This window comes from Spinacia oleracea, chromosome 5, assembly GCF_020520425.1.
Source record: "Spinacia oleracea cultivar Varoflay chromosome 5, BTI_SOV_V1, whole genome shotgun sequence".
In the NCBI taxonomy this organism is placed as follows: Eukaryota; Viridiplantae; Streptophyta; class Magnoliopsida; order Caryophyllales; family Amaranthaceae; genus Spinacia; species Spinacia oleracea.
Window position 1 is genome coordinate 9028611 of NC_079491.1, and position 24137 is coordinate 9052747.

Sequence of the window (24137 nt, forward strand, 5' to 3'; positions counted from 1 at the left end):
GTTTGTTCGAAAATGATAACTATTCGACTCATAAATTTAACTATTTATTTTTATACCTTAACTATTTTGTTATTTAATTAGTTATGATTTTATTACTTATAGTTATGTTTTACACTAGTTTAGTTAGTACCAAAAAAAGTGGTCTAACCGTTAGACGGTCTTACACAAAAGCTTTTGTTACTAAAAACCCAGAGGGGATGGAGTAGTTAGTAATATCAGTATTCCCGGGAACGATTTCCCTAGTTCAAATATTACCAACAAAATTTTAACAAATTTCCAATAAAAGGAAAAAGTGGAAAAAGTGAACATTAAGTGAAAAATTGCACTATTAAAGTGAGAAATGTCTCTTTTGATTATAATTTACATACGTAAACCACAAAAAGATTACGGCAACAAATAATTAAAAGCACAAAATTTCAAAGTAATAGATACAAAAAAACCCTTCATTTCACCTCTTTCCCCAAGCCACAAACCACTAAAAATTGTGGGCTATATAACACGTATCAATGAAAATAACAATAGATACAAAATGAAGCATATCGAGCTGGTCTAAAAGGGCCTCCTGAAAACAGCCCCTCAATTTGTGTACTCTTATCAGCAACAAGCTGTGTAAAATCTGTCATATTTTGAACATTGTACTATACTCTATGCACCATATTTAACTCTAAGGGTTTCAAAGCATCTTGAACAATATCTTGCACCGTTCGATTACGCCGGCAAACATCTGAGAGTTCCTCAATTGGAACCATGATATCATTATTTTTAGCCCCAGATTTTGCTTCAGACAACGCTTGCAGGAATCTCGAGCTCTCAACTTCTGTTACTGCCGTTTTTGGAATCAATGAAACGCTTTCCCTGGCCCATTCCAGAGCTTTTATGTGATAAACTCGAACTAGTGACAGAAGTGTATAAGTTACCTGGAATATAAAAGGGTCAACTTAGCTTGTCAGAAAGTTTGGTGTATAGAATCCTTTAATGGGAAGAAGAATAGAAAGGGAACAAGGAGTGGGAATAAAAGTACTCTATTCTCACAGCAATACATTACCATAATAGAGTATATGACAACTTGGAAACCGAGTTTGGAGCTTAAAGTTGTATTTTTTTTTCACCTCAAATCTAAATTCTTATGTTCTGAGATACAAGTTTCATTTGGCTGTAGGTTGGAAAGCTTGAATGATCTAATCTAAACTCCGCTTTCTTCTACTTTTTCCTATTTTATATTTTATGTTAACCAAACAAGAACTTAGGCCTTGTCTTGTCTGAACCTAATTAAATTCATTAAACCTGAAACTTTTTGTTTAGGTGAAAAGAATACAGCCTAAAACGTGAGAATTTGTGGTCGGTGAATACCGTGTGGTTTTGGAACATTAAATTGTGTACTTTTCTGGTAAAGTACAACAACAGTAATAGTTAATCATGTCATTTTTCAAGTTTCTTAATTCCTGTGAAAAATGTCAAAGGGGCACTATATTATGGGACGGAGGGAGAATTAGACTTGGAAAATCAACAACATAAAGACCATATTTCTGTAAATGAAAATTTAAAAGCTGGAGCGTTAGAAGTGGGTGTTCTAGTTAATTTGTTATCTATTCGACTATTCCTTATTCTTATCACAAAACCAAATAAGGGAAAGTCAGTGAATTACTTGATGAATACCCAATCAGTAGTTCTCTCTCCCATTCCCAACTACACTCATTTCCATTTCCATTTAACAAATATACTGTGAAGGAAACATTACTGTACTTGGCCTCGTTCAGATGGAACTTACTGTATCGAAGCGGTTGTTTGGGAGAGCTCCTGTCAAGGACGCTATCAAAATTCTGGTTATAGTTGCTCCTCTGGGAACAATCACACTATCCCTGATCGACTGATATTGCAAACCCTCATGTGACTTTGTGAGATCAAAGACATCAGATAAGAATGACAATATGGAATTTGAAGCCTCCCTGCAAAAGTAGACAAAAATAAGCACAATTTATCAATTATATAGCTAATTGCAATTTGCAACTGAAATTTCCAATAGAATATTAGGATGAGATTGCACTCCATGACTTGTTAACCAACCCTAGTCAATACCAGTGAGGGGAATCATGATCGAAATTAGGGTGGTATGGGGTTACAACTTGATACCTACAATGTGGTCGATTCATTTGAAGATGAATATAATCACTGTCACTGATACCTGGAAGTATGGTATGAGCCAAAACCACCTTCCCCTTAAGGTATCTAAACCCCATACCTTTGGGGGTTTGAGGTATGGGTTTTAAATTTAAGAGTATAGTTTTGTCAACCAAACATATGGTATGGCTTTATCTACCAGAAAATCATGAACCAATCATCTCCCCTAAAGAAAGCTGGTTACACCAATAATCATCTCAAATGCAATGAAGCCAAAACCCTAACTAACCCAAACCCAAAGTCCGAGTACACCTAATCTAAAATGACCTGAAATTCAGATCATTGAAAAAGTTTCACTCGAAATAACCTATCAAACCGAATATAAAAATACTATTAAAATTATTTGTCTGAATTATGTTAATCTCCCCTTCAATTAATCCAAAAGCTAATTTTAGACCAACATACTTATTCAAAAAAAAAAAAACTATGAACTTTTAGGCTTTACTTTGCAGTTTGCACTAACAGTGTTTCAATCATCTAAACGTATGTCAATAAAACCAGAATTATCCAGCCTGATATGCAAAATTCTAACTTATCTAACTTGAGCTAGTCCGAAATCCAATTAAACCAAATTCAATTCAACTTGTATTCTTCAGCCAGATGTACGGCAATTAACAAGCTTTGGCAACAGACCGGTTCATGATAATGTCTCATAGAAAAATAAAATTAAGTATAATAATAAAAGGCCATGCAACTTTTGCTCACGTGATTAGTAGGACAAATTAAGTGTTTATGAAGCAAACAACTGAACAAGGTTCCTTAAGAAGAAAAGTGGAAGAAGAAATATCATGCACACATGACCAATAACATTTCACGCATTCCAGAATAAATATATGTTTCTAAGAGCCCTTCTCATCCTCTACTGGATGGGAAAAGGAAGGGGAGCAGTGAAGGAGAAGCAGTTTGAATATTACACCACTGTTCTCATCAAACTTGAGCTATGCGCACAAGAGAGCCTTTATAACTTTAAAAAACGAGCAGCCTCTCGGAAACTCATTTTCCCCTCAAACCCCAACTAAAGGCCCCAAAAGACAGACTGGAAGCTTTTGCTCAGAAACTCCTTCTGAGAAGGCTAGTGAGTAAACATTAAAATTTGCTACCCTCTCAAACCCCAACTAAAGGCCCCAAAAGACAGACTGGATGCTTTTGCTCAGAAACTCCTTCTGAGAAGCTAATATAGTGAGTAAACATTACAATTTGCTAAAACAGTACCATGTAAAAACGGTAATAGACAGAAGTAACCCTATGTCAACAGAGAATGACATATGAAAATATAATACCTGTGTTGGACTGTGATCCCAATCATAGCACAGTCTATTAGTGAGGGAAACACCGGTGACGGGATGAATATCTGAGGGCAATATCGGATGCACCTCGACGCCAATAAAAAACAATCATCAGCTATATCTGGTCTGGTGGTAAAATCCTGACAAATGCACAAATATGATTAACCGACAACACAGCTATCACAAAATTACAGAAGATCATACCGCAGAACATACACTAATTGTGGCAAGGAGGCAGGCTGTTCTTCTAAAGAGGGCTTCAACTAAGTTTCGCAGATAGTCCGAACAAGATTGGTCCGACCCAAAGATCTGCCACATAACAATTAGAAGGTAAGCTGAAATGAAGAACTCACAACCGCCTTGAATTCAAGAAAGAAATCAATATACCTTTATGACTTCACTGGAGAGATACAGAAAGCACGGTTGGTGCTGGTGCTGATAGAGTCCCTGAATCTCCTCTAGCATGGCGCCAATTGTGAGGCCCATGTAACTTCTAGAAGTTCTTACCTTCCAAAATGAAAAAAATGAAATCAAGTCAAATGCAATGAAAATTAAAAGAGCTAAACTATTCCTGAACTAACCAAAAACATCAGAACAAGTGGATAAGTATACAAGTATATTGTACTCTTCAAACTCAGTGGAGAAGAATTCCAGGACATTACATGAAGAAAGAATACAATTACATTAAAGACAGACAATGTATGGGACCAGGATGACACTCTTTAAGATGGTTGCTAGAAACAACCTCTCCACTTGGTTTTTTTGGCAATTAATCTCTTCACTTAGTTACAGGCCATCAAACCACTTGAATGAAAACTTTAAGTTATCCCATGAAATAAGTAAAAGATGGTTCATCACCCTCTCCTACTCACCGTGAGGAGTGTAAGGCTAGTGGATCTCAGATATGGCGACAATAAGAACTTGGTGCAACTGAATCAGATTGATGAATAAAGTGTTTCATAGAAGAAGGTAAGCCTCCAATCCTCTAAAGAAATAAATTAACAGAATTTGTTTTGCTTTCATCGGTTAACCACACGGCTCCAAAATCTTACATTGTGTCCTCATGACTTCTTGAGTAGTTGAGTGCAATTAAGAAACAAAGGAGAATAGAAGCTTTTCTTGAGCAGAATTAAGAAACAAAAGAGAAGGGAAGTTTTCAATTTACTCATTCTACTTTCGGAAATATTTAGGTGAATCTAAACCATAGATTTTAGCATTATACAAAGTTACAAACTGAAGACCTTATATAGCTAATATTTAAAATCTGAAATCCTTGAAATCTAAAATTCTAAATCCAGAACTCCAAGTACAGCCTTAACTTATTCAACAGAACTTACAGCATATTTGCATGCCTTGCAGAGAGCTTCCATAGTTCGCATGTCCCATGCACGGCTGTGGTCAAAGAAAATTCAGAAATGGAGAACATTGTCCTGTTACCAAATACCAACACAATCAAACATGTACTACCCATACTTACACGTCAAAGATGGCTTTAAAAATCGGCCAGAGCCTCTGAATAGCATCTGCTACAGCTTCAGGGTGATTTACATATCTAAAACAATTTTAGTTTCAAAATAAGAACCATTGTTTAGGGTCTAAAAGGTGTTTAGATCACTAGAAATATATCCATTTTACCTAAAAATATATGCCAATCTATCGATATGAATAGTAAGCTCACGGGCACCTTTCTGTCCCAGACTAACTGATCCTTGATTGATCATCTCCTGATTGGTCAGAATAAAAATGGCAATATGCATTAGATAAAGGATGAGCGAGCAAAAAATTTAGAATTGAATTTCAAATATAGGAAAAACAAACCTGAAGAGGAGTAACAACAGGCAGGCATAATGCTTCCAGGGCCTTCTTTGCATGATCTGGAGGAAGTTCTGTAATGACCATGCTGCATATCATAAATACTATCAGACTACATCAAACAGACAATCACTTCCATGACAGTTTATAACAAACAAATACCTTAATGCTTCAACTAAATGAAGAGAATCTTCAGCAGAAACTCTGAAGTTTCCACCTTCTGGATAGACAGCACTTTGGTAGATATGGAAGAGGCCGTCTAAAGATCCACAGAGCTTCTTCCGACAATCTACGTGGATATTATTTATTATTCAGAGACTCAGAAACCATGGAATGTAAACTGTAATGCAGATTTCATTATCTCAGCAGATGGGAAAAAAGAACATCAAAACTATTAACTTTCAAGACTAAAATTATAGGGGAGGAGCTTATGATACCAACAAGCTGCTTCTGTTTTAGGTATACAAACAGCAAATAGAAAGAAAATTACGATCGAATTTCCCAAGTAAGAGAGTCTGTAAGGATTTGAAAATTAGCGTCAAACAAGTAAAGTAGTCTTCCCTCAGATTATAAACGCTGCAAAAAAGGATGCTGTAATGATGCATGGCAGATATTCATCACCTAAGGAGGATTATTAAGCTGAGAAAATACAGGGGTGAAGATAGAGGCTAAACAGGATTCTAGCCCAACCAGGGTGCAACTTCAACAAGGAGAGCCCATCAGCCCACAACTAGTTCAAATGTTAACTCGATTAAACATTTAAAACTGCAAGCTACGAAAAGTCGAAAAGGTGTTATAACTGATGCGAGAAAGATTAAGAGAAATCAACATATTTGATGTGGTTCACTAACATGTTAGCTACGTCCACAGGCAAAAGAGAAGAAGTTTGTATTGATCTTGAGGATCATTCGAAGCAATATGCATATTAAAGGCATATCAAACAAAAGGGAGTGTATACTGCAGCACAAAAAGCTAATTCTTTTGTTTAATTTGTCCTTCCACCCCCCCACTCCACCCAAAAGTAAATAAAACAAAGAGATAATACTGCCAAAACAAAGTTGCACATAAGTATGGCGCTGCTAAGTCAGACACACAAAAACAAAACTTTTCTGATAAACATACAGATAGAGTGGCATGTCACTGGTTAAATAACATATTCAGAAACACGACATCTAAAACAGGATTGACTTGTTAAAAATTGCTCATGATTTTATATTAATCTCAAAATGCCTACACCTTCATCTTTGAATGACTAATGTAACAAGAAAGGGATGCCCTGAACAAAAATTAACATCTAATGAGAGAAGGAACAGAAGGAAAGAGTAAAATCAATACACGGCACAAGAACATACCATCACAAATGTGTCTAAACGCCAATGCAGCAGCTGCTGCAGTATCTTCAGATGTGCTCATTCCCCTCATAAGAACGTCAACCAGCGAAGGAAGAATTGAAAGTCCATTTGATGAAGCATCAAGCCATTTTGAATATGCTCCAATTGTCAAGCACACTGAAAACAAAAAGTTCACAATGATTACATGCATATCACCCAAACATTTTCAGTTTAAACATATATTCTTCATTATTATACATGTGATTGAAAAGAGAGAGCAATGTCAAAATTTTGATAATTAATTATATCAAACAATTCCTATCACACTGGAACTAACCCGAAGTATATGCAGAGGGGTGTTATTGGAGAAATATAACTTCATTTGGGGCATGAAGCCACCAGAATACCCAGTTTAAAAAAAGAAAAAGAGGGTTCCCCCCACACCATCTTTAACGGGAAAAAAAAAAGGTTCCCCAATGCCAATCACATACATCAGATCACATGTGGAAAATATCAACAAAGTTCAGTTTTATCTAAAAAGCTAGTGAGGGAGAAGCAGAAGGGAGCAATAACCAATTACATATTTACACCTCTTTTATTTTTCACATTTTTTTGCCTCATATGATACTAACAGTAAGCACAGCGTGCACACGCAAAGGATTCAAGTAAAATGGCATCTTCCCATATAACATGAAGTGACCTGTAAGGCAAATGCTGAAATCTGACCCTTGTTATTATAACAATAAGGTAATCATGGGACTTTTTTTATAGATAACCTATTAGGTGCTGCTAGCTGTAGTTGTGCAATTGTAAGGCAAATGCTGAAATCATGTTGATCTTTACTACATTTCCTCGAGCACTTCTATCTTTCTTTTGTGCAGGAATTTGAACCAATAAATTGTTTGAGACATATAATATATCGTTGCAAATACTTTCAAACAAGTACAAAATGAATATTGTTAGAACTGGTTAAGGTGAAAAAAAAGTAAAACCTAATTTTTAGAAACTGAATCAAGAAATTCAATGAACATTGCATATGTTTAGAGATGAATACACCAGTGACAAATCAAATAAACATGAAACTGAACATGAACATTTAACAAATGAACAATAATGGTCAGTATGAATTCAAAGAAACATCAAATCTTATCAAAATGAACAAAAAGAATAAACGAATATCAGCGAGGATAAGGATGAACATAGTACTCTTCACAAATTATGATTGGTAAAATGAATCATGCGGAGTGTTCATCATTACCATTACCCCATTGCCTCAAAGAGGCTCCCGCAAGAAGCGGGGTAAGGGGGGGTCGGACGTACGCAACCTTACCCCTGCAATTGCAGAGAGGTTATTTCTAATTGACCCAAAAGCAATAACGGGACGACAACGGGATGACCATCTTCTACTTCATGGAAAGTAAGCGAAGAGGTATTAAGAGCCATTTTGATTAAGTCCATTACATCCCACAACCAAAAGAACAAATTAATCTTTGGCTCCATCCGAAATGGCTCATGCGGAGTATATGGGAAATAAATGAACATCCGTGCAAAAGGAAATCTCTTCACAACATTTCAAAAAAAAAAAATGGCACAATTTTTCACAGATTGCTTATGAGTAATAGTCTAGGTTAAGTTGAATGTACATGTCCGTTTTACACCTTATTGGTTCTCATTAATTGTTATCACTAAACTACCCACAGATGCTCATTTAGTTGCACTCAATATTCACTTATACGATCTCAATTTTATTTAAATTACTTCAAGATGCTCTTACTCACTCTTGCACATTGATTAGCTATTACATCTGTATTTGAATGTAATTCTAATCAAAAACTTATTATGCCTCATTCGTTTTCTCTAATGTTCATTAAATTATCTTTAAATACTTATTTCTTAAAAAAAATCGTTTTGCAAGTTCCTTTTTTCATTCTAACTGTATTTGAGTTCTTGTTCATGTGTAAAAAAAAAAAAAAATCTGATCATCATACAAGAATTCATCAAAATTATTCAATGGTACACTCAACATGAAAGTACCTAAAGAAAGCTCCACAAAGATATAGTACAAGCCACAAACAAACTATTCCAAAGTAGTATACAGCCTTAAAAGCTCACATTCACAATTATAAGGAACTTCAAACACATTTCAGATATACATGTCAGCAATTTAATAAAACAGGCTCATAGGTCAACACTGTTAACCAGAACAAGAAAATACTTGGCATAAAAAAAGCAAATATTAAGATGAACAAACAATGCACAATACTATCCATATTTATGGTTGCGAACAAAAAACCAACAATTAATCCATCAATCCAGCAAAAAATGTGTATGAACGGGTAGCATGTTTAGAAAACAAATGAACTTATTAGTAAACTAATCCATCAATTTTATGAGCGGGTAGCATGTTTAGTTAGAATGCCGTACCAGTCTGAAGTAGTTGAGGATGATGGGGAAGCTTTGGAATCAATGACATAACCTGCAAAAATGTGTAATTCACCTCAGCAGATAACATTAAGTAAAAATGGATGTCAAATCCTAGAAAGAAGCAAAAATTAGTAACCTCGCCCTCCCAATTAACATTCACTTTGCCAAAAATTCAGTTCAAATCTATCTTCCCTTTCAGAAACTTATAATACAAAAGCAAGTTTGGACACTAAAAGCTGTTAAGACATTCTCTGGTACAAGAACACCTCATGAAGCAGACAACAGCTTTGACAATTGTTTTCCTAAAACATTTATTGCGCTTTGACATTCTTATCAACCCCTCAGGGAGGTTTATCATGAGCAATGGTTCACAAAATCTTAGCGACCAAAGAATGATGATTGGTCACACTTCAGAGAGAGAGGGGGGTGGAAGAAAAAGGGAAGCACAGGAGGAACAGAGTTGGTACTCTTCCAGCCATTATCTCCAAGCAATATATCTAAAACCCTTGGTGGCGAACAAAGAGAGGTAACTGTTAGCCCATCATTATGGCTTGGTTTACTCTTTCTTGTCATTGATACATACAGTAACAGATCTAAAACAAATTCAACAAAACACCATCAGTATAGCAGTTGGCATACTAGTTTCACAGGTGTGTATGATTTTCTATACTTACACAAACGAAAGATTTTTTACCAAGGACTATATAAACCATATTATATTAGTTTCTCAATAGAACCTTAGTTGTCTTCCCTTCGCCTAATGGAAAGGTTAAATGTGGACAGCAGAAGTTAAAAAAAAAAGAATTAGAAACTATTCCAAAAGTTTGGAGATGGAAGTATAGTTATAAAAGATAAAGTGAAGAGACAACAAAGTAAGAACAAAAAGTTCAATTTACTACAAAAATCAAATGCAACCAAAAACATATTTTTTATCATGACAAATATCAATTTTTGTCTTTTCTATCTATTTTTCTCTGACACAGCAAAACTAGGGATCCAATTAGGGTTCTGAAGGGGGCATGAGCCGCATGATTGCCAAATACATCACGCCTCTTTTAGCATGTTACAGAACTTCCTACCAGATGAAGTTCCTTTGCTGTCATTCAACCACACCATAGAATCATGATTTCTGGATGTATATAATTCCTGAAGATCATGGTCAAACCTAATAAAAACGAGAAAATTTGTTCAGCTTAGAGAAACTTTGTTTACGTCACAAGTTTGAGTGTTTTTATAGAATTTATGGCTAGACGCTTCTGTGCCTACTTCCTAACCCTCTTCTACACAGTGGTATTCTGTTGGTGTTTATGATATTGGCAGATACAGATTAGGAACCAAGCTGGTCATGCTTTATCAAAGCAGTTAACTTATACTATTTAAACACCAGAATGTCAAATATTATTCATCTGTAATTTTTCAATTTCCTCTTACTTCCATTTGTTATCCTTCTCATTAATCTTTTTCAAGATATTATTCTCCCCGCCATGCATGTACGCCGTTGCATGTAGATGAGCTAATGTGATGCCCAGTAAACCAGAAGGCACGGACGAGGAGCTGAGGTGCAAGGCTCAGAACATGATCTTTTCCAATTTGTACCGTCAAGGCTCTTCAGGCACGAGAAGTATGCCTGTTCAGATTATTGTCTATTGAAGTTTTAATTAAAAAAAGGAAACAATCAATTATATTGTCTTTGTTATGGAATACCATTTTGACGATATACTACAGTGAAATAAGTGATTTTGATAGCTCCTTTTATTACAGGAGTGAATGCACCTATTTCTAATGCAAATTCTTATGTATCCCAAAACATAATCAGCCAAGTATCTCGTCCCCCTTATTCCTCTTAACTCCATCACCATCCCCATCATCAATGCAACAAACCACATACCATGAATTACCTGAAATCATCCACTACAAAAGCCCAGAACCAACTGCCAATCACAGTCATGCCAGCTGCAGCAATCTACTTTGTGCAAGCTGCACAAGTAGACTAGCCTCCTTCCCAAGCTCGATGAAGAAGACTAGTCTATCCATCCAGAAAGCACGAAGTAAAATGATTTACTATTGGAAGAATAGACTGCAAAAAGTATAGGTCTAGCTTCTCCGTGTAGCTTACGTAATGTAGGTTGATTTACTTTGGGCATCCGGCAATTATGCAAAAGCATGCTCTTTTCCAGAAATTAAGTTTGACCTTTTGACTGTTAGTTACCCCAAATTCGCCATTTTATAGGTCACAACCATCCCCTGCTGTGATTTTGATACAGTGGCTTTCTCTTTAAATTTATTTGGTGAAAAAAGGAGAAGACTTTACCCTACAATTTGAGTGTAAAATGAAGGGTTAGGGTAAGAAGAGAAGGGATAGGGAAAAGGTTAAGTGAGAAATTTCAGTGACATATTTAGCGCCTCGCGTTGTCTAAAAGTCGTTACTAACTTACTGAGTACAGAACTTTTTATAAATAGCAGTTTTCAAATCAAGCAACAATATGCTTTGCTTGTAATCTCCATTTGACTTGTGCCTAGGCTCTAGAACCTCCACTACTCATCAATGTATTTCACACCTTTCAAAATACTGGATACATTTGAACTTTGTGTACTGAGCTTGATTTCTCTAGTTGAAACTGCATGCCACATACTCTCCTTTTCTTACAATTACATAACAATGGGAAAAATTAACAAGAGATAAAAAAAACCAAGGGGAAATCCTACTAAAAATGAGGGTTTTGAACTTTTGAAATAGCTCTTTGTCATCCTTACCATGGTTTTCTTAAGGCCCAATAGGTGATATACATTGGATAATAAGTATTGGCATAGCAACATGACGATAATGTTTTCTAAAGGGTCATACATATTGAGCAATAAAGCCGCAGCTAATACAAAGACTATGTGATTTCCGCCTTTATGCAACACCACATCTCAAATGAACAAAAATTACCTAGCATGGAATTGCTTGTTCAAAACTTGCAGATTACTTTTAGAATTTTATATCCTTATTTGAGATATCTTACCCAACCAAGGGTGGGAGTTTCTTTGGAAGCATTGGTGTAATGGTGATGTAGACGTTGATGACTATCTGGCGGTAAGTAATTGTGGGATCACTTTAAACTGATTAAAATGATATCAGGACCAACAAGTTTAACATTATTTTCAGGCAAAAAAATTTGAAAAAAGAAATTGATAAGCAAGAAAAATCTGAATAGTAGCTGAATCATCATATTCAAGTTCGAAATAAAAGCTAGGGAAATTTTTTGAACCTGAGGCATCACTTCTGCTTCGACACTGGAAACATAGTCTGCTACAGCCCGTATACAGTATAAAGCAGCCTCAGCTGGACGCCACTCACTACTTTGATCATTTACACAGCTGGCCGCAGCCTGGGATATTGATATCACAAAAGGTGGTGATTGTTAGTCCATGAACTTAAGATGCTTCAATATGAGCCAATCCATTAAAAAATCATACAGCATCATTCTACTTCAAACAAGTTCAAATAGAAGTATATTATATCACTATCAACAACAAGAAAGAAAGGATTCGATCATTGCCGGGTCTGGGTAAGTGAGCAACGACTGTGTTTAATAGAGAGGCTCTTTAACAAACAAACAAACAAACAAACAAACCACTAAGATATCATTTTCAAGCAATAAAATATTAAATTGAAGGTATCAATTTAAAAATAATCATAAGACTAAATATAAAAGCAGTCACAGCTTAGTTTGCAATTTATGTGATTATATAAATGCTGGTATGACATAAAAGAACTTATACATCAGCGGAAAAAGGAAACAGTTACAGAGAATACAGTGATATCACACCTGAACAAGTTTCATGTAAAGGATTTTCAACACTATATCACCGCCCAGAACCAGTGCTGCATCAACGAGAACATCTGCAACAGCTGGAAGCATCAAGAAAGAGGTCAATTCCAGTAGAAGAACAACCAGTCAGTAAATGGGGCAGAAATGCAGGAATCGGTGGTTAATCAAGTTGTGTTCCATTCTTTATAACTATCCAGCTGGCAAGCCACAAGCCCAGAAGCCCCATATATTCTTGCTTTTCCTTGAAAAATAAGTCTAAATTTAGAGCCAGTAGAAACAGCACCACCATAACAAATAATACTACAGGCCATAAGGATCAAACTACTTGTGAGGATTGGTGAGAAGTTAAAAACATATTGCATCAACAAAATTTATGACTTGTTTGTTGGAGCTGGCATTATGCTGTTGAAATTTAAGCCAAGCACTGATTAAGTTTATTTTTTCCGGAAAAAATAACGCATTAAAAAACTTAGATGATGGGTATTACCATATCTTGTTTGTTTAAAATCCTTGAGGTCCTCCCTTGAAAGCTCCATATAATCATCAGGGTATTGAACCCGAGAACTAACCTGGCAGTAGAAACATTAAAATGATGTAAGCCATTGACAAAAGGCTAAAAATTAAAGAACAAAACTAATATTGCTTCACCTAAAGCCCAACAGTCTTCAACCAAACATACATGGTTGAACCACACTGCCAAACATGTTACTACAACACATCAACATAACCATCAATATCAAAACAATTATGCTCAACAAAATTTATCTAGCCAGGCAAAATTACATGTTCTTAGAGAATTTATCAAGACATCACAGATAATTCTAAACATATGGAGTTTTATAAAGAAACTAAAGACCGCAATTTATAGTTTTAATATAAAACAAAAGAATATATTTCATGTTCTTTTATTAAAATGTCATGTTCTTTTACCTATGCACATATGTTCTTTGGGTGCACCATGCACACTAGCACCCTTGTCCACAGTCCACGAATTAAAGACCGGTAATCATATCAATGTTCACAACAGTTTTCACAAATTTTAGTACACTAAAACTCACCAAAGACACTAGAGAATCGTATGATGCACGAAAAATTAGCAATCTCCTGTTTCTCTCTGCCTCAATCAATGCTTCATTACCCAAAGATAGATATAGGTCCCTGGTATACACAACAACTGTTTAAGAGAAGCTCCACTCAAATACAACCCTAAAAAAAAAAATTAATGAAGTACTTGATGCAAGAATTCCACCTTTCAACCAAGTAAACCTGTAGATTGTGCCAGAAGTTAAAGGTCATTGAAGCAATATCAAACTCCGAGTGTGAAGCAACTTCAAGCAACACTTGCACTATCATCATTGACTCATCCGAACCTAGGAAAGTAATTAAGAGATAAATAAGCCGTAAGTTTTAGAAAATAGAACAGAGTAACCTGCAAGCAATAATGAGTCCATGTGACAAAAAATGCCTAGGTAAGGTTGTGATACATCACTTTCCTAGAAAAAGGTTGCGATACATCCATTACATTATATTTGTGGCACATTTTTTTCTCTTTTAGCCCCTCGTATGGCCTCCAATCAATCTAATTAAGCGAGACAATAGTTAAACGCTCCACCTCAATTCACCTCCCGCAAAGAGTGCAGGAAAAAAAATAGATAGTGGATAATATATGGGATGTGATGGAAGGAAGAAAAGAGAACCATGGTTTTTCAGAAAAACTTCATTTTCCCAAACTTTTCTGACTTGAAGCAAGGACTGGCTTTATGTTTCAAAAGGAATTAAACATCATGAAAACAGCCAATAGCTTAGCATAAAAGTCTAAACAAGAGTTGCATGCCTACCAGTTGCAATCAGTTGAACATAAGCATCGCCCATGTCAGCAAATAAACGGCCAATGGCCTTCACATCTTCTTCATCCTATAGACAGAAAACATTGACAAAAGTTTGAGATTCAATCCAAAATTGTACAGATATCAATAGCAGACCTTCGTCAGCTGTAAATAAACGAACAGAGAAATATCCCTCCTGTATTAACTTCAGCATCACTTGGCATAAAAATGACAAAATACATGTTCCATCCTATACAGCCTAAAAATCAGAAAGCTTCCAGCTCCGTAAACTGATAAGCACAACAATATCAGTTCTAACAAATGGTCAAGAACTAGTAAGACAATGGAGCCTTTGACACAATCATCGTCTAATAACGACCCACGGTTTCTTCCATTTAACTGAAGTATTTGTGCCAGATAACAGACAATCAAATGGGTATTAACATGCTATGAACCAGCCCAGATTAGAGAACGAAACAGAGGGAAGAGAGAAAAAAGAGATTAAGAGAGTTCAGATAATATAAGCTGAGACAAGATAAGTTGAATCGAGCAGAGCCAAATTGTCAAAAATGCACAATGGATACATACACCGATAGGCTATTCACATCCAGTATGATGCATGCACATATCCCTGATTCCTGTACCTTAAAAAATTTACACCACTTGTATTTTATTATAGGAATAGATTGTGGGTTATTCTATAGTGAAGGGGTATAACTTGTACAAGGACAAGAAAATATAAACATGGGGCCTGGAGGTACATTGTGCATTACCTAACAGTACCAAGGTACCTTAGTTTAAAAAAGCGCGCCTAGGCACAAGGCTCACCTAGGCTCAGCCTTCGGCGCCTTTGAGCTCTCCAGGCTCACTGATGTCAACCAGGCGCGCGCCTTCGTTCGCCTTTGTGCGCCTTAGGTAAGGCGCAAGGCGCAGCTCCTTGTGCGCCTTCAGTCTTCAGGCGCAATAAGATGGCGTGGATCTTTTATTTACATTTTTTTCATTTTTAATGATATAAACACACCCCATGTAACCTATCAACTGTCATATCTCTACAACCTTAGCTTTTTGGGTAGTGGAAGTAGCATAATATGAGTTAATTTTCATATTAACAACTTGTAATTACCATGGAAGGTTCTAATTTTGGCACTCCATCGACGGGATCACGCAATGCTTATGAACCGGCAAGAAAATATGGCACTCCAAAGAAATATGTTGTTTTGAGTATAAATTGTGTTAAACTTTTTCTATACTGAATTTTAAAGTTTATTAGAAAGTAATGTGCGCCTTGTATCCAAAAGGCGCGCGCCTGAGCCTTGCGCCTTGCGCCTAGGCTACATGACCCTTGTGCGCCTTAGTGCGCCTTGCGCCTTTTTAAACTAAGCAAGGTACATGGTGAAAACTCCCAAGAAAGAAAATAATTGAATACAATTGTTACAATAATCAACAAGTAAACTAAAAAAGTTATAACCAATTACAAGTTAGAATGTACAGAAAATGAAAAGTTAAAAGTACCTTTGACGGATCATTAAGATAAGGCCTGAGACTCATAACTCGAGGTACTATTACTTGGATTAATGGCATCTGGCACGAAACATCAGAAGAATTTCCCACTGCTGAACAATGTATCAACTCAGAAACAACTGTAAAATGACAAAGAGAATATTAAACTACAATACAAAAAAAAAAGAGTTCAACTATGAATCACAACAAAAATACTCTTCAACAAAACAAATAAATCCCTACTGCAACAAATCAGAAAATGATTAATTACTAAGAACTTAACTGTGAATTTACAAAGTGGTTAAAAGTAAAATCAAATTACTAACATTCTCCAGATCTTCCTTTGCGATCAAATGAATAAGAATTGTAGATACCGAGTACAACTAATCTCATGGTAAACACGACGTAAACATATGAGAAAAGTAATAACACGTGCATTATCAGGAACATACGTAGTTCAACGCATTGAAATTTAGAAAGAAATATAATAATTGTATCAGTAAAGGAAATCAACAAAGACACCAGAATAACAGGTGAAGGCCATATAACAAAGCTCAAATATTAGGAAAATAGAATTCTCAGGCACATAAAATGTCCTTGTAGACCATACATGATGCACCGTGATTTTTAGACATCACAAGCATGAATTCATTACATTCTGATATGCCTATGATGAAATTACCATTAACAGCAGCCTCAGAGAGTATATCAGAACACAAGCTAGACAGAGCTGTAAGAACCAAAGGGTGATTTGCAAGCACAGATGGAGAAAACCTGAAAGAAAAGCAAATAAAATTAGCCCATTAAAAGAACAATTTCAAATGCTGAAGCAACAACACACGTTAATCGTGACAAATTGGCTTTTTGGACCAGAACCACACACCCACGTCTCAAGCGAAGCCATGAAGCAAAGGCCTCAAGAACCTGAAATCAATCAGCCAACCACCATATCAACAGGGGAAATGAATGCACATCGACAGGAACCTTAAATATTTAATAATATATCTCAGTAGCTTCTATCTACAGTACCTAAATGTGACTTGTCTGTATAAGGGTTCGAGATCAGTTATTTTTCCACAAAGGCTAAAATCACTAAGTTTCTTTTAAGCCTCAATTTTAGAATGGATCTCAATATATATATATATGAAGTATCTCCCACCTAAACATACATATAGCATGCATCAAAATATCTTATAAGTTATAACATTATCACAAAAATTAGCTGCATTTCGCATTAGATGGCATATACTGAGCTAAAAGCAATCAATAAAACACTATTTGAAGGATGCTCGGATATTGAATGTGAAGCAGCCAAAAGAGCCCAGGAGAAAAGATATACATTCCTAAACCTCAGACAAGCCCTGATAAAACAGAACATATTAGATGCAAGATTGAAAATTCCACCTGTTCTTTGAGTTCACTGGCGTTCAGACAAGCAGTTAATAAACTTAGGGAAACCTCCATAGCAGAAGAAAGCTCCTTCTCAAATTGGCGCCGTCTTTCAGGCCGAGCTGATATTCTGTAATTAAACACCTCCTATTTCATGCATAAAGAATCCTCTGATCAACAATTGATGTTTCAGGTACAACTGATACACTCTAATATTACTGGATTTCCGGCACATCAACTGAAAAAGAAACTTCCGAAAGCTATCTTGCCCCCCATGTGTTTAACAGCAATAATAGAAAATGTAGGAAACATTGCAAGAAAAAATGAAACCAAAAGAAGATTACATTCTATGGAGTGAACAGAACATCTTACAACAAGCTCACTAACAAACACGTCTTCAGTTCATTTTTAGTTGATTTTTGACACTATTCATATAATCTATTTTGACTATCAATTGTGATTTATACAACAACAACAACAACAAAGCCTTAGTCCCAAAATGTTTTGGGGTCGGCTAACATGAATCGTCGTACGAGATCGTCATTGTGGCCAATCAAACCAGAATGGAGCGGTAAGTTAAAAGAATAAACAAGGAAGAGGGAGAAAGTGGAATTAATGAAAATAAGATAAGGGAATACATATATATATATATATAAAGATAAGGGAATACATATATATATATATATATATATATATATATATATATATATATATATATATATATATATATTTTACAGAAAAAGTATTACTCCCTCCGTCCCAGAATAGTCGTTACACTTACCTTTACACAAAGTTTTAGGTGAAAAGTGGTTGTTTGGTTATCAATTGTTATTTTATTGAAAAAGTAGATGTGATAGGAGTTAGTAGGGTATTTTTTTAATTGAATGAGAGAGGGTGTGGGGACAAAAAAAAAGTTAGTGGGAAGAGAGAGACAATAGAATAATTGTGGGGTCATTCTTAATTTAGAAGTGTAATAACTAATCTGGGACGGACGAAAAAGGAAAGTGTAACAACTAATCTGGGACGGAGGGAGTATAAGGGATAACAAAAATAAGTAAAGTTTTTTTAAAAAAAAGTAAAATAAGTACATTTCAAAAAAAATTAAAAAAAAAGAAAAAAAAAAAAGAAAATAATAATAATAATAATAATAATAAAATAATAATAATAATAATAATAATAATAATAAAACAATAACAATAACAATAACAATAACAATAACAATAACAGTAACAATAACAGTAACAATAACAATAACAATAACAATAACAATAACAATAACAATAAATAAATAAGTAAAAGTAAGAATAGTCAAAATGGAAGTTGTATAAGTCAAATGAAGTCATAAATGTATATTCTCTCCCTCCACTCTCCTATCTAACGTCATATTTTCCTCAATCCCAAGAAAGCTCATATCCTGCTCAATCACCTTCCTCCAAGTTTTCTTAGGTCTTACCCTAGCCCTTACAATTCTATCACTTTGCCACCCTTCTAGGCTTCTAGCCTCCTAACCGGTGCATCACTTGATCTTCTGCTTACATGCCCAAACCATCTTAAACGATTTTCCATCATCTTAAACTCAATCGGTGCAACCCCTACTTTCTCATTGTATAGATTTATAACATCAATTTTTTATAATTTTTACTCATTGGTAATTAAAGATAAATTATTGAAATATTGCATTGGCAAACGTGATAAAAGAAATGTGTCAACTAAAAAAGAACCGGGGAAGTATTTATAAACCCTTACTTCCTATTTTTACTCAATTTCCGGCCGTTAAACCAAGAGAATCACAAATAAGCATTTAAAAATTAATGTTTTCACCTAATAAGTTTCATGAAACGTAATTTCAGATCAAGACCAGTATGGTCATATAAGTTTAGATGAGGGCAAAAAGTCACATAAGTTCCAATAATTTCATAGAAGTGAAACTCAAGTGAAAGAACGAAGCCCAAGTCAACAAGAAAAAATATTTTCTTAACCAAGAGGAGACAGAAACAATGCGGATATGTATACCTCAGGCAGAACCTTCAGAAGCTCCAAAAAACTGGGTATGCATTCTGGACGAGAGTTCATCTGTACCTTGAGCCAATTCATAATTCCCCCATCTCCCCAATCTTCTACGGAGACATGAACAGCTAAAGCAGCCACAGCAAGGCTAATCTAGAATTTCAGATGAGCACAAAAACGGGTGTCAGAGAAAACAGCATATATTTAAAGAGGCTCTGTCCATTTCTGGTTCCTGGAACAACATTCCCACAAGGCCACAATACCTGTGTTCTAACTTTTGGTGGACCTTGGTGAAATCTATTTAACAAGCTCTGCAATAACACCACCACAATATAAATCCAATTGGATATATCAGTCCTATGCTGTACATGAAAGAATATTTATATACATTGTCCAAATAATTTAATAAACATTATTTTAAGCCAAGTATTATGCATAAGGTTTAATAACAAAAAAAAAAACTCGTGTAACAAAGCAACAAAAAGGCCAATAGGGTTTCCAACATAGTAGTTGGACTTAAGACTGTTATCTCTAGACTCGGTCAAAATCTAAAGTAGCTATATACTGGGGAAAAAGGCTAATAAAATCTTGCCAAGTAGATCCTTGTTTTGGAATAGGCAAATAGCATAGTTTCACAGCAGTAAAACTTGAAGGTAAAGTTTCTAGGATAAACCTAAGGTTAAGTGAAATGCTCAAAATCACCTTGTGTTTTTAGGAATACCTGATGTAAGGGGTTGCATTTTTTCCCTCAAAGTAATCTTACTAATTACGGAAGGCTAACATCTAATGCATTACTCTTTCTGTCCCGCTTTTATTCGCCACATTTCTATTTTGTAATATACTGATATTCCAAAATAAAGGCAACTTTTAAAAAATTTATGATTACCAAAATGCCCGGACAGTACAACTTACATACAAGCGAAGGTCATAAAGATGTCAAACAGACATCAGAGGCAAACAAAATAAGAAACTTGAGCACTAATCTAGCTAGCTGCTGCGTCTACAAACGCCTTGCATATATGTATCTGCTTCACAATGACAGTAGGGTCTTGATGCGTATTCTAAACTTTCTACTGGTCCTATAAATTAGATATATTGCTGTAGTTACAGGCATCCTAAGACCTGAAGAAGCCAAGGGCTTTTATTTAACTATCTGATCCTGATACCCAATTCAGTAACCCAGATGCCAGGCACTCTGTGGGATTCCAAGCCACTTTAACACTGCACTCCACACTTCAGAAGATAACGCACAAGCAAAAAAAAAGGCCAACTTTTGCGGATTCTTAATATTCTCATTTTCGCTGAAACAGAACTTAGTAACTTACAGCTTTGATCACACTAAAACCCAGTTGTCAATTTGTCATAGGTCACCAACAAACCAACCCTGCCCATAATAGACACCCAAGATATGAACGCACAATTTGGAGGAATTGAGTTGTCGCAAATGACTTTCCTACATGGGAATAATATACCAGTATACCACTTTCTTATTTAGTAAAATTGTGAAGCTTTGCATATTACTCTCTTTTTTTAGGATTTAACCTGTAGTATCTTCGTAAGATTCTTGTTATCTACAAGTTTATACAAGTTCAAGGATAATTATAATATTCCAAGCAAATTGCTTAAAAATAACCTCTAACCAAAAGTGGCCGATTTAAGATGGAAAAAGGGATATATAAATTGAGAATTAAAAACTTTGTCCTTCTAATCCATATTTGTCGAGGACATGTCAGAGCATCTAGCACAGCATATATGTGAAAACTAGAACTTTCTAAGCAATTGCAACTTCCAAATTCAATGGGGAATCAAAGTATCTAAGTCCAAGTCCCCCTAGGTACATTGCAACTCGCTAGATGCCAACTGAACTTGATATACACATCTCCTAGAGCATTCACATTAGAGATCAATCAACAGAATCTACAGCTTTCTGTGTCTTCCAAGTGATATCATAGACTTATAGCGGTTCAGATAAACCAACTTTCTAGTAGGTGAACAAAAAGAGGTCTAAGAAAATACTTACATTTAAAGAATCCCGTAATGGTCGAAATGCTTCAGAAGGAAGCTCTTCAAAATCCCGTGTTACCTGGGTTTTTAATAAACATGGTGTATCCAAGCTGAGAAAAATGGCCGGCAATGTCTTTTGACTGGGAATTACATACAGTCATACACTATAAAATATGTGGAGGAAACATGATACAACATCGTGACTACCATACCTTGCTTCTTAAAGTTTGTGAGCAAAAGATTAGAGTTTCCAGATTGCTACTTGCATCGTGAAGCAAATTATCTGCAACCTAAGAGAAACATAGCACGTCACAAGTTTCCTACATGTAAGATAGAATTCTACCAAGTCCATTAAACGAATCCATACAAAAGACGAAAAAAACTGATACGATTAGCATCGACGACAAAGCATGATGAAACACTTTTTTTTATAAGAACAAATATTTTTTTGAAGGAAATAAGTAAACAATTAAAACTAAGAATATCAAACATTTCTTTTTAGCCAAATACTCCACTTGATGAAACGCTTGGAAGGATAAAAAAGACAGCCTCTTCAAGAAATAAGTGTATCTCAAAGAAGTGCCACTTTTACCAAACTGTTTAATATAAAAGCTAATGCATCATCAAATAAGAAAAGTAGACAACTGAAACTAACAATAGCATCAGACAAGTAACAAGAAATATTTCTCAACAAAACAATCTCTTAATCCAATTAAATTCTCCATTCGAAACTTTATCAACAAATGCAGGGGAATTACGTGAAAGTTCCGTGGAAACGGTTACTTTGTAACAACAAAGCTAGCCCTAAAAGTGTGTTCATCACTTGGTTAGCTATTCTTCACAGGCTAGTGACAAAGGATAAATTAGCTTTTTGGAAATTCCCACTGATGGTGTTTGTGTTCTTTGTGACAGTAATGCAGAAACTGTAGCACACTTGTTTCTCGAGTGTTCTTTTTCTGCTAGTATTTGGAGCAAGCTTCTTTTTATTCTTCAGATCCACAGAAATGCTCTCCCCTTTGATGCAGAGATAACAGAAGCTGCTAAAGCTTGTAGGAAAACTAGCATTACAGATCAGCTTATGCTATGTGCTTTACTGCAGCTATTTATGCGATTTGGATTCAGAGAAATCGAATAATTTTTCAAGGAGTTCAAGATGATCAACATAGTGTTTTGCATAATATTGTTTATAGAGTTGCTTGTAGAAGCACTGAATCACTGATGCAATGAGAGATTTTCTAGTTGTTTGAGTTGTAAAACAGATGAAAGGGTTTCTCTTCAACCCTTCCTAGAAGGTGGGGAGAGTTAAACCTTGATTTTTTATTTTTTTATTTTTTGTTGTTGTAGTTTTTTTTTTTGGGCTTTTGCCTACCTTTTGGTTAGTAATAAAATTTCTTTTACTTGCCAAAAAAAAATCTGAACTACTGTATATATCTAGCTGGAACACCATTTCTTTTAACCAAAATTCATCTTCCTCTTATCTTTCACTTTTACTTTCAATTTGAGGGTTGTGGGGTACGGGTGACTTGCTCCAACATCATATTCTATTTACTTCACCGAAATTGACCTAATCCTAACATTGTGATTAAAAACAGGGTTAATGCTATGATTTCTACATGTTTTCCATCTCAATTGTTGAAACCCATGCAAGACTTTCCACATTGTTATAAACCAACCAAATGCAGCTAAAAATCAAACGATGATGAGTGCACAAGCTTGCAACCGATCGTACATTTCCCGGTAAACCCCAGGTATGTTTCCCATCTCAATTATCGAAACCCAAGTATGACTTCCCCCACAACAATAACCCAAGCTAGTACGGTTATTGCCGATCGGTTGCAAGCTGATGAGTGTACAAGCTTGCAACCGATCGAACATTTTCCAGTACCCCCGGGTAAGTATGTTCATTGTTCAATCATTCTTACACACGAACAGTAACAAAAACTTGAGCATTTAACTACATTTACCAGAAAGATATATCCTGTAACTACACTAACCGCAATAGTCCAACAATAAGTAGCTCCTACGTCACTAATTTAACCTAATCGAACTGAACTCAATCGAAGCTTCAACAAAAGAATGAAAATTGCTCAAATTTTGAATTCTGAAATTCAAAAACAACAACAAATAGATCGTTAAATTAATGGAAAAGCCAAAAACCTGCCAAGCATCAAGGGTACGCTGAAATTCTTGAAGCCATCGATCAGCTTGCATACGAACGGCGTCGTCTGGGTGGTGATAAAGAGCATTTAGGGCTTCCTTCACTGTGTTCTGCAGCTCCATTCCTGCCATTTTCTCTCTATCTCTCTTCGAATTCGATAACTTTAGAACCAAGGTTTTCGAATTTGTTGGGGTTTGTTTGAAATCTGGCGATTTGATTTGGGGATTTCTTATTTCAATTGTATGTTATCTACTGGGGGAAATTGATTTAAAAAATTGGGGCTTTTTTTGTTGTTTTTTGGGGTTTTTGGGGAGAGAGAAAAAAGGGAGAAGAGTGGGGGCGTTGTTTTGGCGCGGCGAAGCTGAATGTCAAGCTGTGTAAGGGTGGTCAGGTCAGTTGTGTGATCA

At 35.5% G+C, this 24137-nt stretch overlaps 1 protein-coding gene across 1 annotated transcript; it reads right to left on the minus strand.

Annotated features, from left to right (window-relative positions):
• Positions 1–334: 334 nt before the first annotated feature.
• Positions 335–24137, minus strand: LOC110794472 (transportin MOS14). Its single transcript, XM_021999455.2, has 27 exons — positions 23730–24137; positions 21785–21862; positions 21589–21651; positions 19832–19879; positions 19575–19721; positions 17577–17708; positions 17056–17096; positions 16855–16946; positions 16185–16312; positions 14685–14760; positions 14096–14216; positions 13905–14004; positions 13334–13415; positions 12844–12926; positions 12283–12402; positions 9032–9083; positions 6629–6784; positions 5439–5565; positions 5283–5364; positions 5100–5188; positions 4942–5016; positions 4802–4856; positions 3852–3971; positions 3681–3773; positions 3459–3604; positions 1769–1946; positions 335–917 (listed from the first exon to the last, which is right to left on the minus strand). Exons 1-27 carry the CDS (start codon positions 23859–23861, stop codon positions 639–641), a joined length of 2895 nt encoding a protein of 964 aa, XP_021855147.1. The 5' UTR covers positions 23862–24137; the 3' UTR covers positions 335–638.

Bases quoted from the DNA above. Each gene is read 5' to 3' on its own strand.
- LOC110794472 (XM_021999455.2), bottom strand. From the start codon at position 23,861: ATGGCAGGAATGGAGCTGCAGAACACAGTGAAGGAAGCCCTAAATGCT. The intron at 19,880-21,588 runs GTAAGTATTTTC...GTGTTATTGCAG, and splicing joins CATTACGGGATTCTTTAAAT to AGCTTGTTAAATAGATTTCA. The intron at 9,084-12,282 runs GTTCAAAAAATT...ACATTTTTGCAG, and splicing joins AAGCAGAAGTGATGCCTCAG to GTTATGTCATTGATTCCAAA.